This window comes from Ornithodoros turicata, unplaced genomic scaffold (assembly GCF_037126465.1).
Source record: "Ornithodoros turicata isolate Travis unplaced genomic scaffold, ASM3712646v1 Chromosome23, whole genome shotgun sequence".
Classification (NCBI taxonomy): domain Eukaryota; kingdom Metazoa; phylum Arthropoda; class Arachnida; order Ixodida; family Argasidae; genus Ornithodoros; species Ornithodoros turicata.
The window spans coordinates 2,678,297-2,695,711 of NW_026999342.1; the positions used below are offsets into that span (position 1 = coordinate 2,678,297).

At 44.9% G+C, this 17,415-nt stretch overlaps 1 protein-coding gene across 2 annotated transcripts in view; it reads left to right on the plus strand.

The window, feature by feature from the left end:
* The first annotated feature begins 8,918 nt into the window (after positions 1 to 8,918).
* The window catches only part of LOC135373298 (putative nuclease HARBI1), a 63,134-nt gene continuing 54,637 nt past the window's right edge, over positions 8,919 to 17,415 (plus strand). Inside the window, exons 1-4 of one of the 2 annotated variants that reach the window (XM_064606521.1) lie at positions 8,919 to 9,269; positions 9,603 to 9,884; positions 10,294 to 10,505; positions 13,636 to 13,688. In XM_064606521.1, the coding sequence (XP_064462591.1) occupies positions 10,296 to 10,505; positions 13,636 to 13,688 (263 nt within the window). In that variant the 5' untranslated portion in view covers positions 8,919 to 9,269; positions 9,603 to 9,884; positions 10,294 to 10,295. The other variant, XM_064606522.1, reaches the window with a different exon arrangement.

Genomic DNA, 17,415 nt, shown 5'->3' on the forward strand with positions numbered 1-17,415 from the left:
TCTGGTTTTGCCTTGGCTGTGTCTTTTGAAACGCGACAGGCAATCATGGCAGAACTAAATACGGACAGCACAGAGATTGCTGTTGCAGCGCTTGCTCTGCTCGAAGTCGAAGTCCCAATGACATGACGCCGCACCGACCCAAACATCGAAGGGTCAAGCCGCATTTGAAGAGTAGCCCGCAACTCAGTTGTTACGGGAACCTTCTGCTGGAACTCATCATGAAGGACATGGACAGTTATCGCTGAATATTCACATGGACGTCGGGATGGTCGAGTACTTACTGAACCTGGTGCGTCCACACATCGAAAATCACGACACAAATTGCAGGACTGCTATGTCAGCTGGGGAATGGCCTTCAGTCACACTGAGATACCTTGCGACTGGTGAGAAACGGGAAACGAAACCGTAGTGCTCTATATACAATGCCATGCACACTCTAAGCAAAAAAGGGAGTCGCGAGGCGTCAAACGCGCGTTTTACTCCCTTTCGCCGTTTCTCCGACAATGACTCCTCCCTTCCTTCTCGCACTCCTTCGGGCGGAATCTGTTGCGGGCGAAAACGGGAGGACTAGGGAGGACAGTGCACAGTAAATCCAAAAGCACCCTTTTCTACACAAAAAGAGTGTTTTACGTGATATACACCTTTTTTTTTTTGCTCCAGTGACCATGATGAAGAGTGTAACAGGCAGTGTTTAAAAAAGAATTATTAAAAAAGCACCCTTTTTAGCTCCAGATGCTGGGATCAGAAGCGGTGCTGAAGGGATTTACAACCTTCTGCACCCCCTGTTACACCGTTTTAATCGAAAGCATGTCAGAAAATGTGTTTTCAAAAGCAAGTTAAGTTAGGGAAGGAATATCATGTCAGTGTGATCCTATGCGACGTTGGAAAGGCACTAGGGGTCGACCTCAAGGGGGTACCCAGCATCCCATACTGCCGGGGGGGGGGGGGGTATATGTGTATAGAGGCATATTTGTGGGTCTATTCATTGGGAGACCAGCTGTATGGGTAATATCAGCAATTTCTGGGTGTGTTGCAAAAAGCCATGTGGTGTGGACGCCACTCCTGGGGGGTAGAGGGATTCGTGTTATCGGCTCTCTAAACAAAGCGGTATTTGAATCTGAACTTATGATTAAATCTAGTAGCTTGAATGCCCCTTTGTCACCTTTTAGCTAGATATTTAAACTATAAATACATTTGGCTTTGAGAAGGCGGTTCCTCGTATTATTTATACTTCAGTGCAGTATACAATATATTTCCAACTTATACGACCACATGAGGATCATGCGCATGCGACGGGTTTGCTCCCTCCTTTCCGCGCCCCCGAGCTTCGCCCTCGCCTCGTCACGAATGAGTCATCGCCATTAGCATCATCGGAATGTCGTTGGAACGGTTGCAACATGTTTCAACTGTCTCAGCGTTCGCTCGTCCATTACAGAACAAAGGAGGATATGATTTTGCGTCGTAAGAGGTAAGCTGTGTGATAGAAGTGTGTGATCAAGCTTCACTTATATTCATACCATGACTGTTGTGCTGTAGGTTTTGGCTCTCTGTTTCGAGCAGCGTTTGAGACTTATGGAAACGACAAGGAACCCAGGTAGCACAAAAAGTTGCAGCAACGTTGCCTGAATGTGTCCGATGTGAGCGCAACGTTTCCAACAAAGAAATGACGTTATTGCAACGTTCTCCTGGAAACGTTACATGTTCAACAAAAAAAGAGACATTGCTGGTACGTTGCTTTAGAAACGTTACGTTTTCAACATAGCGAAACAACACCGCTACGTTGCATCAAAAACGTTGTCTAGATATTCCCTCAGAACATTACTGTTACGTTTCCCAGAGCTCACACTGCAACATTTTAAAATGGAGGAATTGGCCTATGTGGTTCAAAGAGAATGGTATTTCCAATTGATTTAATGGGATCCAACATGTTGCAGAGTCACCAATACAATAAGTGAGACGCCCGATGCTGAAGCAACGAGTGTAATGGCTACCAGTGGTACATCATATTCTCAAATTAGATAATAATATGATTAAGAAGAATGCCGTATGTCTGTGTGGCAAATTAACTACTTTGAAGAACTCGTTCAATACGCATGGTATCGCAAGTATTGCAAGTCAAAACTGAATGTAAATCTGATATTAAAATTTATTCTGAGTTGAGCATGCGGCCGTTGGCCGATGTCGTCAAAGGCTGGCCGCGGACGCTCGCCTAGTCCGAACGTCCGAACTCCGAACAGGGCGCGTTGCAACACAACACGTACGTGTGCCGCACCACACAGTGGCTCGTCCGCGTTGAAAATAGTTCGTGTTATTTCAAATGTTTGTCAACATGTCTACAAAGGTACATGTACCGTGCTTACTTCGTATTACGCCTCTTACTTTAAGCTATCGTTTCTGCATTTCGTACATCATTCCTGTGCACGTAAGTGGAGCGTTCGACAGTCGTCAACGGTCAGTCTGCTACGAAATGTCGAAGTGTACGATAATGCGCTGTGTCTGACAAGCAGTTTACGTCATTCGGGCTTTATTTAGAGGATTTTATCTGTTTCTAAGGTATGTAGTTGATGTCTCAGGTATTCCAGTTGTTTCTACGTCGTTTCTCATGTTTTTACCGCTGCTCATAGGCAATACGACCGCTGATGGGAGGAGAGCGCGAGATGTTCTATCAGATTGTTACCGCCCGCGCTGTGAGAAACGGTATGTAATGTATTTTGACGCCCACTCACACTGACATGGTGCCGTGCTAACATCTTTTGAAATTATTTTTCTTGAAGGTTATGCTCGCGCGACGCGGCTGGCATAGGTGCCTCGGCATTTGTCAGCAGTTTGTCAAAACGGAATCTCGCTTAAGTTTGATGGCGTTAATTTTCACGCAAGAAACGGAAGCCGGATGAGCTATCACGAATCACCTACGAAACACAAGAGCACGACAGAACTCAGTGCTTCAAGTCTTCAAGTTCTTTTGTTTTTTCGTCAAGACTGTTCAGACATTGGGGACACATATCCCTATGAATCTGTTGATCGACGTTGTGGGTGTTGGTGATGGACAGTATGCTTTCAGCACATGTAAGTGGTGAACCAGGTTTCTACTCTTGTTGTTCTATGTCTTGCTAGCGATTTTCAACTGATTGGTGAATATTCCCACATATAAAATTTGAAACATAAAACAATCTGAAATACCTTTCACCTTTATATCTAACACTTGTAGTATTTTCACGTCTACTGTATTGTTATATGTGCAAGAATAATAAATGTTCACACAGAAACGGCATCAAGTGTAATTTGTTTTTACAGCTAAAACATGCTTTCTGCTCCATTTCGTTCTCATTGACATTTCAGTGATTTATTATGGAAACCCACTACATTCTTGTTTCTTTCAATAGGTATTTGTCCAGGATCGTTGATTGGGAATGGCAAGTTTTGATTACTTTCAATAAGAATTGTGAATGCGATATCCACTTTAACCGAAAGAGAGATCTGGGCTATTTTGAATTGGATTATTTTCGGCAGTAAGGCAGCTTTAATAGTGACATACTGTACAGTATATCACTGTTAAAGCTTTGACTGCTGGAAATAGTCCAATTCAAAATAGCCGAGAAATCTCATTCGGTTAAAGGGGATATCGCATTCACAATTCTCATTGAAAGTAATCAAAATTTCCCATTCCCAATCGACGATCTTGGACAAATACCGTATTGAGGAAATGCTATAAATTCATACATTGTGGTAACGTTGTACACATACATTACTGAAACGTTGCAAAATTCACGTTGAGAGGACATCACAGATGCATACGTTGATGTGATGTTTACAATGGATGTTGCGCTAATATTGCAAAGGAACGTTGCAGATAACGTTGAAGTCGCGGACATTAGCAACATCTGAGCAATGTTCCAAGCTGACATTTAGACAACGTTGCTGCAACTTTTTGTGCTACTTGGGAAACAGCAAAGCTCGCCTGGACCGATCCTGAGTTGGGGAACGTTGGTTCTCTTTCCCGAACTGTGAAACTCCGCCTGAAGCGAGATATCACGCTCGAGGACGTTCCCCATCTAATTAATATCCGTGGCAGTCAAGTGTTAGCTTGTGCAAAGATCGGCCTGAACTTTGTCTGCGATGCAAACGCCTGGGTCATATTCGTCGGGACTGCCACGTCCCCCAATGTAACACTTGTCGACGATTTGGACATGAAGCCGCCTTCTGTCTTATGCGGCTGCTGTCAGTGTTCAGGATCAAGGGACGGAGGTAATGGATCACTGTGCTGATCAGGATGTGGAGATGGTGAATGAACAACCCAGTGTACCATGTGCGCCGGCGGCTCCACACCATGAGTGCAGCCCTCCGAATATTCCGGTACCAGAAAACGGGAAGGCAGTGAATGCTGATGCTGGTGATCCGAACATTATACGGGACCTTGTGACCCAAGCGGCAACTTTGGTTCCTGCTTCGTGCGCCGGCGGGCACTATGTGCAACTGTAACGAACGACCGTTCAAAGCGGAAGCCATCGACGCTACCCGCTGGGATCGTCGTGAAAGCGTTAAGGCCTGATCCGCCGAGTGACCCCTCGGAGCGCTCGAGCGACACCCTTATTGATGAAACGCTGCCGTCTGAGGGCGACAGAGATTCGTCCGACATTGCGGAAGGAAATGCTGCTCAGTGGATGTTGGTGTCGCCTCGACGAGGCAGCAGGAAACGACATAGCTTGCCACACCTGTACCATCCGAACGCAGCCATTCCTTCCAGTCTTCCTCAGGCTCACGAGTTTCAAACTCTGGCGAAGGCAGTCCTGACAGCGCATCGGCGATCACGTTGTCTTTCCCTCGTTAGCATTGCACGATGAAAGTGTAGCTCATCAAACGAGCATCCCAACGAGAACTTCGGAGGGGGCGATGTCCTGATCCGTGCGAGGTCAACAATGTAACGAGGGTCTGTAGTACAAATTTTCGACCCCACATATAGGTATGCCATTCCTCGACAGCAAAAAACACGTGCGAGCGCTTCACGCTCTGAAGCAGAGTATTGTCTTTCCTAAGCAGAAAGGGTCCAAGATGCAAATGCGACCGTTCTGAGGTCTTTTCCATGTGACTGCTGCAGAACTGCTCCCAGGCCATACCCCGAAGCATCTAGTCAAAACAGTTGGCAAATTGCTGTCAAACAAGGCTAATGCCGGACATTCAGTAAGTATGAGCTTGAGATGTTCAAAACAGTCTTGTGTCGTAGATATCCGTTCAAATGGTCTCTACCCTCGCAATAACTCTCGTAGTGGTTCCACTTCAGTTGCAAAATTAGGTTCGCCTAGAACCTTATCACACCAATGAATGAACGCAACTTACGATTATCAGTAGGAGCCGACGCCTGCAGTAACGCAGACACATTAGACTGAGGAAGGTGACGTCCTTCTGCTGTCATGTGGTATCCCACGAAGTCCACCTCTTTAGTACGGAACACGCACTTTTCGTTGAGTTTCAGGTCATTCGTGGATATTCGGTGTAGTACCTGACATAAGTTATGGTCATGTTCCTTCATATCCTTGCCAAACACTACAACATCGTTGAGGTAGCAGGCTACAGCCTTTGCAGTCCTTCACGATCGTTGTCATCATCTTTTGAAACGCTGAAGGAGCGGATGCAAGACCAAATGGGATACGCTTATAGCGGAAAACTCCTCCTCTCGTTATAAATGCCGTCATGTCCCTGCTGTCTTCACGAAGCATCGTAGGCATGATGGTCGTAGGCTGACGTCAAATCGAGTTTTGAGAAGTAAGGTGCACCAGCCATAGCATTCACCAAGCTCTCCATGTTTGGTATGGGGAAACAGTCAACTGTGATTGCAGCATTCGAAAGACGTAAATTAACACACAGTCTGATTTATCATTTTTTTTCTTTTTTACAGCGACTACATTAGATACCCATTCCGGCGCATCCACTGGATCAATTACATCTGTGTCGAGCAGACGTACTACTTCGTACGTCATTTTCCTCTCGACGTCTTCTGGCATTGGTCTGTACTTTGCTCTCACCGAAGTTTCATCCTCATGAACTTTGATGGGTGCACGACGTTTTTAGCCAAACCCAGTCCAGGAGAGAAGAGTTCTGAAAAATCGAAGTTTGTAGTGGGTACTTGGGTTTGCAAGCACTGGAACGTGGATCTCTCAGTGATCAGCTGGTAACGCCATTAGAGCATCCAGGCTTAAAAGTGACGTTCCTTTTGGAACAACATACAAAATTATTGACGCTTCTTCACTTTTGTATTTCACATTTTTCATTGTCCAGCCCAAAAGTTCTATCCTCTTCCGTGAATAGTCAAGTAAGTTGATGGATGCGGATCTCAAGGAAACCATGCTTCCACACATTTGAATAAAATCTTGATGTTTTAGAATATACACTGATGAGCCAGTGTCAACAAGGAAGTTCATCTTGCTGCCTTCCACATCGACGTTGACAGTAACTTTCCGTGGTGTATATCTACGTCCAGCAAACACAGGGTTTCATCGTTCCTTACCTTGTGATTCCACCACTTCTCGTGTCTTAGCATACTTGTTACCATTGTTGCCACCGCGACACACTGCAGCGAAGTGCCCCAATTTGTGACACTTATTACACTTTTGCTCTCGTGCCCTACACTCCTTAGCATTTGCCATGTGGTTACTCTTGCCACAACGATATCAACATCGGGATGCAGTAGGAGAAGAGTACTGTTTCTTCGTTGAAGATTTACTACGACCACGGTGATGAGAACTCTTCTGCAATCTGTTCACCGAGGCGTCATCCTGCATGTTATTACTTCACGTCGTGCTTGCTCACCTTGGGCAGCGATAGTAATGGCTTTGTGCGGTGTCAGCGACGATCCTTTAAGCAACAGTCGTTCCCGAACTTGTAGTAACCTTGCTGTTTCGACCAGTTGGTCCGGAAGCGCCTCGCCCTATCCTATTCCGTAATCACATGTCGCCACGCGAGCGTAGATCCGAGACGAAATCGTGAATGCTTTCGTCGTCCTTCTGTACACGTTGCCTGAATTTTTTCTCCCAGCTATTCTCTCTCAGCTATTCAGCTCTCCACGGCTGTCATGGCGACGTCAAACGTATTGCTCTCAGAATTCGATACATTGTTTTCAGCGGCACCTTCTGAACTTGGTACAAACAACCCAGTGAACCATAGACGTCTAGGGAAGTCCATCTGATATCCCAAACTGGATGTTCGGATATGCCATGGATCGTTGCAGAGAGCCCGTAGACGTCGCATATACGTCCTGGCGAATACGGTTTGTCCAAATTTTTCTACGTCCCACAAACGTCCCAGCGATGTAATTTCGGGATATTTGGATATTCACAGGATGTTCTCAAATCCTTGATTTTAGTTAATATAATTGCGTTCTTTCAGAGATGTTTGCACTGCTATCCAGTGCGATGCCACGCCTTCTGATGAGATATATCAAAATGCTTTTGTCGCTCTACATTATATGGCTATGTTTGTGGCAGTACAAGATTCATCACAGTACAACAACACTGTGTGACCAGTATAAGTGCCTTACCTTGCACTATGCATAGTAGTGGTATATATAAGATCTTATAACAATGGGCCGCTCAGGTTACATGCGACACGCACACGCACGATAAGATATATCAGAAAACAATGGAAATCATGTATCGATAGTGTGAACAATGGGTTCCCAGGTTTCAATAACATGCGCCGCCAGGGTAAGGTAACGGTTAACTCAGGTAAACAATGGAACTCACGTGTCGATAGTGTTTGATGGGCACCTGGATGCACGTTTAATGACATTTAATAACACGCAATGACATGTAATAACACGCAATGACATGTAATAACGCACAATGACATGTAATAACACGCAAATGACATGTAATAACACACAAATGACATTTTAATAACAGGCAATAACATCTGATGACATTTAATAGTATTTTTCCGATCGGGTTGACGTCTGTCCGTCACCTAGTTTGGTTGCCGCGTCAGAGCGCCAGGTAGTTTCGGTTCCCACCAAGCGCCCTCGAGTTTTCAAGCTTTGGCCGTCTGTAGTTTCGGTTTTAAATGAATGGACGCCAAGCTTGGTTGCTCCACGTGTAGTTCTGGTTTCAGTTTCGAATTCCTAGGTGTTGCCAGATGCCCTCTGGTTTCAAGCTATTGACCGACTGTAATTTCGGTTTCAAACCGCAGCACGCTAGTTTCGCTGTGACAACGTCAACGCAGGTTTTTGAATGGTTACCAGATGTCCCTCTAGTTTCAAGCTTTTGACCGTCTGTACTTACGGTTTCATTTGACAAAAAAATAAATGCCGCGTCACAGCATGATTTTTTCCCCCCATTTGATAAGTACACTCAAATAATGATGTATATCAGAGACCAGACAACACTGTATATATTCCTTTTTTATTTCAGCACATTATTTTACTACTCTTTTATTCAACTAACGAAAGATATGTTACAAATTACCAGAGTCTTGCTGACTTCATCCTTGTACAGAAGCAATCTGCAAAAACAAAGGGAAAACGAAACATCCTGTGAATGCTCTTCTCAATCAGGACAAAGTCTAGGATGACTCAAATCTCGATCAGGTGTCACGCAACAACAACAAGCAGCATTATCAAAGAATCGGTTAACGTTTTCCACTTTCCGATATGTCTCTGTTACTGTGTCATGCATTTGCATAGGAGTACGACGTTTGGAAGTAAATAACCCAGTGACAACAATCACAATAAAATAGAGGTGTTCTATACACACACATTTCCAAACTTGTGTTGCGCATTGCGACAACAGCATACAACGAATCGAGAAGCATTGCATGACTACGTATTGCGGTTACCAGCTGGTTTCGAAATAAAAATAACAAAAAAAAAAAGGCATAAAGACAAGAGGTAATTCACATCCTTTCAAAGTTGCGTCGTCGATGAGGTCTGATCGGTCTCAGTCGTCGACAGCTAGCTTATAAGACCCTTCATTTTTGTTTTATTTCAAGGGAAGGAAGGATCACGTGAATGCATCGTGGACAGCTTCTCCTTTCGCAGGAGCAGCATGTGAAATGCGATACCTCTTGCCGACGCGCTCTTTTTTCTTCTTCTTTTGGTATGATAACACAACCGCGAAACACCCGTCTGGCTTTTTTCCAAACGCTCTTTGGGAACACCAACCACACACACACAAAAAAGAAACCGTTATCGCCCTCGCAAGATGAATTTTCGACTGGTGGTATACGCTGTCTGCCACGTACGAGCTTCCAGCAGTGAGTGTGCCACGTAAGAGCCAAGTGATGTGAGTATTTCAAACCATTTCTTGTGTTACAGTGTATCTTATAGCTAAATGAAATGCGGGCATGTATTTGTTTTAAATTCTTTTTATTGTTTCGCTCAGATGAGACAGCAGAGACATGGTAGCCGATTTCGAAAGAGTGATACCGTAACCGCTGTGCTTTCCATTCCCAATGAGTCTTGCAATATTGTACACATTGCCGGGACATCGTTCTATTACTTGCCTGGGTTCGAAGCTTATTTCACATAGCTTCGAGCACTCGAAGTTATAATAATTGTGCGCGACATTTGCTTCTTTCAAGCAATGCCATAGTTGACGTGTATCATTTTGCGACAGATTTACTCCGTATCTCGTCGGATGACCATTGCTGAGCCAAAGGCGTACGGCAGTTACTGCAGCTGGACATCGGTGGACGTAGATGTTATGGTCAATCTGAGTCACGGTAGTGCATTTTCCCTGTTTCAGTGTTGGTTTTGTAAATTCTGTTGTAGCTACGAAAACGAACAGGGAAACAGCACTCAGAAAGGACAAGGTGTAGCAGAACATCTCCGGACATCTATTTACCATGACGACCTACAGTAAAATGAGACAATTCGTCATGGATTTCAATATTTATTGGTAAGCGTCTTTGGGTGACAACCTATTTTGCAACAGGTCAATTGTCATGTCGTTTATGTACACAGCCAGGTAATGGTAGCCAGTCTTCATTGCGTAGTACATGATACATAGACTTTCGGCCACCAGTTGCATTACGTCGACGTCACGATCACCGTAATAGCTGAATATTGAGCTCATCTGTTTTCCCCATTCGGAGACCAGGTCGAACGGGTGGTCGGATAGGTGCTCACACTTCCTGTGCACCCGGGCATACATTGTTTTTGAAGACTCCCACACAGTCTTTTTCGCGGGAAGGTTCAGAGGCAGGGACTGGAACAGGAAAATGTCTCTGGTTATCTTAAATGCTGCGACGAACACTGTGTCGTCCGTTGACTTCGATGAACCGCATTCTAACACGTCATTCCAACAGGTATGAGGACGGCGACATTTTCCTTGGAGTTGATGATCCTGGGTAACGTCCCGCATGCCGCACACATCATCACCCGATTGGGACCAGGAATCGCCAGCGTTTGGCTGGCTGTTCGACATCGGACCAGTGATCGCCAGTCATTTCGTCGTCGGGTGGTGGCAGGTAGTTCTCCGGAACCCAGTCCTTCTACGACTTCCAGAAGGTTGCAACAGGTACTGCACCTTTCCATTCCGAACGCGTCTTTTTATAATGCGGTGGCCCTTTCCAGGCTGCACACGTGTTAATTCGCTTGCATAAAATTGACCTTCAATAGGTTCTTCCTGCTGGTCACGTAAGAGATAGGTATTCGGGTAACCAATCTTGACTGCTCTCACCACAAAAATTTCACGCGTAAACGAACCAAGATAACTTTTGACTAACTGGTGTCTAGACTTTGCTATTCTGACAAGCTGGCCAACGCGAAAACGTGGCTTCTCTGGGGGTTTGCTCGGAGTAGGATAGAGCTTTTGTCTAAATAAATGTTCATTTTCTTTGTTGACATCCACAGGTCGTGCCGACAGAGTTCTATGAACACGATGATTATATGCTTTGACCAGAGGCTGTAAAATTTTCAAGTACGATTTATGTCCCTGATATTCAAAAGCACGATAAAGTGGCGTCATAAGACTTCGAATAGATCGTTCTGCAATACTTGCTTTCGTATTTGAATTAGAGTGGAAGAGAGATATCCCTTTTGATTTAAAAATGCTCCGACTGACTTATTGGTGAACTCTGTACCTCTGTCTGAATGAATCAGTCTCGGAGTCCCAATACGTCTAAAAGCGAGTCTCAGTCCACGTATAATTTCCGCTGCTCGTTTATTCTGCACAGGCACTACAGCAAGCATACGAGAAAATGCGTCGATACAAAACAAAAGATAGCGAAAACCCTTGTTGTATCTCGACAGTTTCTGAAGGTCTTTCAAATCTATTTGGAATATATCCTTCACACCCAAAACGATGGTCTTCCGGAACTGACGTGGTCGCTTAAGTTCTCTGAAGAGAGAGTACACATCACTGGTTTCCAGGAACTTGGCAACCTTCGCCGGCTTTTCACCGATCGCTCGTGCGAGTCGCTGAACACCACCTAGAGCACCAGGATGTATACGTCCACGTAAGCAGCCATTAGCACAATTTTCTTCCACGAACACGAAGTCCGTCGAATGACAAGTAGGCATTTATAACGGCTGCCACGTCACCTTTGTACCAAGAGGGCGATCGATTGTGCAGTTCGTATTTTTAAGCTCGATGACGGAACTACTTGGAACAACGCGAGAATGACAGATAATCCTTCCCTCTTCATCTATCGCAAATACGGTCTTTAGCATCTGCAGAATGGCGAGGGCCTTCTTCCTGTGTCGTGCGGGAAAATGCGCCAGAATGTTTTCGTCCCGAAGGTAACCACAGTGTTCCTGTGCGTTTCCAACGTGCTCAATACCGGTTCCATTCTCGAAGTCTCTTAGCCGCTCTTGTGATAACCGGAGAAATGCGTCGACGAGGTGTCTCAGGTGTGAACGTAGGACTCCGGCTGATGGCTCTGCAGTCTCCTTTTCAAGTCGAGATGGATGTACGATAAGTGTCCGGTATATTTAGCTTGACCAATAGTGGTAGGGATCCTCTCGAGATACGCGGGTCGCCACACATTTCGCGCTCTTGTGACCAAATAATAAACAAGGTCTACAACGTTGGTATTTGGTATTTGTTCACCATTGACAATGAGCTCAAACGTTTTACTATTCCACCCGAGCACGGGTTTTAGTAAACGCAGTAATTGGCTTGCTCTCATCTTGTAGCCGCTGCTCATAAAATTAACGATGGCATCTTCCTCCTCGTCCGCTTGAATCTGTGTCTGCTCTCTTGTCGATGCCACAATGATTTGTCTCCTCACCTGCTGCACTAGGCTGTCTTAATGTGTTCGCGGGAGGATGCAATAGCTTGTGCAAGTACTGGATGATCTCCTTGGCCTTGATATCATCAGGCTCCTGTTTATTCAATATCGACGGAATAGTGCTTTCCCGATAGGGAACAAGCTCGTATTTCTGCATTATTTAAATGCCGATTGCTTTTGCGATGCTTTTGCCCGCTAAACTTGAAACGAGACCTAACAAGGGGGGGCAACAAAAATTGCAAAAAACCCGCCGGACTGATGAAGAATCCGTTAACTTTCTTCACATCTGCACGGTCTTGCTGGAAGCCAGTGTCCTAATGGGTGTTGCAAAAGGCTGCAATTGCTTTTTAACTTTCGCCGGTACGTCGATGTTTCCTTTGCAGAGGTTCATACAAATCTCCCTGATTGTTCGTAGCTGTTCCCTGCTGCATGTTGAATCAGGTTGTACGATCTTCCCCTGTCTTTGCTTCAGCGATCATACGAAGGAAACGAATGTGTTTGTTAAGCCTTTTCATGACCTGTATACGATCTGTCTGTGATCATCCGGGAAAATGTTGGTCCACACCTTATAGTGATCGTTGCTCTGTTGAGACAAGTCGATAACTAAGTATGAGTATGGTTTCTGACAGGCATCTTATATATCGAGGGCAACAAATCATTTCGCCCGAAAATCTGCCTGGACAGCATACGCAACTGGTCTGTAGTGCGTGTGAACGAAATAAAACGAGAGCCGTGCTATTGAATTGTATTGTGCGATACAAAGGGTCGTTGACGAACAGGTATTGCGAGATGAACACAGCCGTGATTGACAGGTGGTGACACCCAGCGATATAAAATTTGCAGATTTCTTTGAGTCTTTGCCGTCGGCTAAACAGTCGTCAAATATAAATAATGAGTGGCTGTAATTCTCCGGATCAGTAGGGATGTCTTGACTGAAATTTACGTCAGGAAGAGTATCGAATACCGGCTGCTTATAAAGATAGATATACCATATTTGCTTGAACGGTTTGTCAAAGAGGACAGCTCTGTGTTTAATAAGTCGTGCCACGAAGGTGGATTCCCACTTTGACTAGCCCCTGAAATTGACACCGAGGCAGGCGTCACGAACCTAAAAGGTGCTATCACTGTCAATTCGTGCAAGGGAATGAAGTCTGGTCAAGATACGTTTCGTTAGATAAACAAGTCCGTGCTTGCAAACTGCAGGAAAAAAAAAGCATACTGCAAAGGTAGGTCGACTGCAGAGTTGACGATGTAAAAAAAAAAGAAGACTCCTCAAGGTTGCCATGCTGGCAACTTCTTATATAAGAACTGTCTGACGCTCAGCTCCTTCACTCTCGAACCTCCTTCTGAGGAGGTATGGTGTTCAGAATGATGAAATATTTTGCAGTGTTCTACATGTGCTCCTATTGTTTTCAGTCGGTCCAACGTGTCCGAAGGATCATCGTCGTCATCATTGCATCAGTGTACAAGTAAGCATCATGTCTTCGTCGATCTTGCATAAACTTGACAAGTTAAAGAAATGTGGAGAGTTTTTCAAAAAATGGCGACAATTCCTAAAAAACATCAAGTATGATGTGGTTGATGTTAACAAAATGAAACGAGGTATGGCGAGGGCGGTCAACGTAGAAATTATGAAGGATCACGAGCACGTAAAGGTGTTCCTTCCAGCTCGGTTTCATAAACTAAGCACTCAAGACATCGAAGACATGAGGAACACGAGCGACTCTGGATGGGAGAAGAAAGAGCGAGTTGGAAAAGAGGGGAAAACGTCTTCTTTCGCCAGACAGCGTGTTCGGTCAATCCGAGTAAAAAAATAAAAAGAAATGTGACATGCCACCTTTGTCCTCCGGCCGATCGGCAGCACTACACAACAGCGCTGGGACTTCAAGTTCATCTGGCTAACGTTCATAACCTTGCAACACCCAGTATCCCATTTTGTGAGACACTCTGTACGCTCCGCAACTATACCAACCGCTATGACTTCATCTACTTGACAGAGACGACGACGGGCAGGAATTCAGCACATTCTTTCATGAAAACGGACGCTACCTTGCCGGTGTACTTCGACATTTCGATTCCGTTACGCTTTTATGTTTTGCTGAAGGCGGAACTCGTCGACATACGCCTGAGGATGAGATCATATTTGTCACTCAATTTATTCCTTCGAGTGTGCATACGCTGTGGGTCGGAACGAGACGTAGAACGTGCTGTCATTGAAGTAGGCACTGAAGTCACCAACAATTAAGAAAAGCTTGAAATGCAAGGGTCGGGATTTTTCTTATTTCGAATTCACGCCTGCATTCTTCATGTCGGTCGTCTCGCACCACAGCTCATTGGTGTACCGACTTTGAAATGCCAAACGAATTGAAAAAAAAGTGTCGTGTCTTCTGAGTGTCGACCTTCACGAGGATAGTGAACAGGACATGTGTTTCGCATTTTGCGTACTTGCGTCTACATCCTGCAAAGGGTTTCTTACAGACGCAGAGCTTCATCCTACAGGTCATACCAGTCTCAATATGTATTTCCAGAGACGTTTCCTGTAGGTTTTCCCGAAAGATGTAGAAATGTTTGAGAAGCAGAACGATGTGAGCATTAACGTGTACGGTTATGCCAAAGATGAAAAATATGTTAACCCGATAAGTGTTGTTGACGACCAGTGCAAAGAAGCATGTCGACCTACTGCTGATTGACTTCCATTTTGTACTCATTACTAATTTCAATGCTTTGTTCACACCACCTGGTTATTTTCACTGCAAACGGTGTACGATGGGTTTCACCACCCCGGGTGTACTCGCCGATCATCTACTAATGTGTAAACAACAAAAAGTGTCCAAGACTATTTTTCCAAAGAAGGGTGAGACACTGTCGTTTGCCGGAGAGCATTTGATGTCGGAAGTTCCCTTCTACTGTGTATACGACTTTGAGAGTGTACTATCACCGTGTCGGGAGGCGGGAATGTCTACGAGGAACACATCCCTCATCCTTCTGTCTCCTCGTCATACGCTCGTGCGATTCGTATGTCTTGAAGATAACATATTTACCGTGGTGCAGACTGCGTTCCGTTTTCATGGAACTATTGCGTAATTTGCATGATGAGCTGTATGCGATGTTGCACGAGACAGTGCCCTTGCAAATGACCCAGGAGACGAACCTCGAACATTCTGAAGCCCACTCACTGTAACATCTGTAAAGAACCATTCACTAAGAAGCAGAAAGTGCGAGACCATGATCACGTAAGTGGAGAATTTCGCCAATCATTGTGTCAGGGATGTAATCTGAAACTGCGGATACCACGGAAAGTGCCCATCATTGCACATAATGCCAATTATGACCTCGGATTCATAGTAGCTCATCTGCACCTGCTTCGGAAGACAGACATCAGAGTGATAGCCTCCAGTTGTCAAAAGTTTAAGGCTATAGACATTGGTGTGTTCCGCTTCATAGACTCGTTAAGCTTCCTCAATGCTAGTGTCGACACATTGACGAAAAATCTATGTGACAAAGGTGAATCTAACTTCAGGTGTCTGCGTCAGTTTTTCGCAGAGGAGGACTACTTCAGGTTGGTTTGTACGTAAAGGGGTTTTCTGTTTATAACTACGTTACGTCTTTTGAACGTTACGACGAGCCCTGTTTGCCATCACGTGACCAGTTCTTTAACCAACTGAACGGATCAGAAGTGAGCGAGGAAGATTACCGCCATGCAAAATGGTGTTTGAAAAATTTCAACTGAAGAGCCTGGGCGAGTACTCGGATTGTACCTTCTGACGGACGCATTGCTTCTGGCAGACGTGTTTCAAAAACTTCCGAATATGGGCGTTGGAGACGCACAAAATTGAACCACTTCATTTCGTGTCACTCCCAGGGACCTAAGCATGTCTTGCGCACTAAAAATGAGCCGGATTAATCTGGATTTAATCCACGATCCGATGCCTATCTGTTAATTGAACGGGGCCTGCGTGGTGGTATGACCCAGTGTTCAAACGCGAATGGGCCACTGCCAAATGTCCCAGGGACAGATCAGTACGATCCCGAAAAACCAAAGACCATAATTCAATTACATGGACATAAATGGACTCTATGGCACAGTGATGCGTGAACCACTCCCATTCGGAGACTTTGAATGCTGTCACCCGAAGAGGTTGCAGGTTTAGATGTAACCCTTGTTGCAGATTATGCAGACGTTGGTTATTTTTTAGAGGTAGACCTGGCCTACGTACAAGAGCTCCACGAACGACATAAAGATTTACCGCTCGCGCCCGAAAAAATGAGCGTCCCGTAAGAGTTGCTTTCGGATTATCAGAAAGACCTGGTGAAAAAATTTAAACCTCCCACAGCATGATATAGAACCGAAATTACTCCTTACGCTGCTTGACAAGAAGAAGTATTATCTTCATTTCGCAGTCTAAAGTTGTACCTACAGTTGGGTCGTCGGCTCGAGAAAATTCACCGGGTGCTCAGGTTCAAACAAAAACCATTTCTGGCGATCCTATGTTGACTTCCATCATGAACTACGCAAGCAGGCAACCAATACCTTCGAACGTAACCTGTACAAGTGTTTAATTAACTCCGTATATGGGAAAACATGTATGAATGTACGAAAGTTCGTCGACTGTCGCTTAGCAACTTCCGAGGAGCAAGTGTTGAGATTCTTGCGTAAACCGAACCTCAAACAATTCAGGCTCTAAGCTCTAACGTAGTCTTGTTTCAGTCGCCTCAATCGATAGTCCGTATGCGACAGCCTCTGTACCTGGGGTTCACTATTCTCGAGCTGTCTAAAGTCATGATGTATGACTTTTATTATAACAGACTTGCTTCGGGTAGCCCCGGACACAAGGCTCTTGTATATGGACACAGATTCTTATATCGTGATGCTGTGCGATGAGAAGGCCCTTGCGGAGCTCGTCCGATACTCACCTTGATACATCTGTCATTCTTGTGATGACTCGATGTATTCTACGAAAAACAAGATGGTGCTAGGAAAATTTAAGAACGAAATGCCCCACGACCATATCCTAGGGTTTCTGTTGCCTGAAACCAAAGCTCTATGCACTAGAACTCTCCATAGTAAAAGACGATACAATCGTGCTAAGGGGGTGAAACAATGTGAAGCCCAAAGTTGCATTATTCAATGTACATAGACTCTCTTAAGCTGGTAAAGTGTACAAAGTTTGTCAGAACCTCATTGTGCGCAAGGAA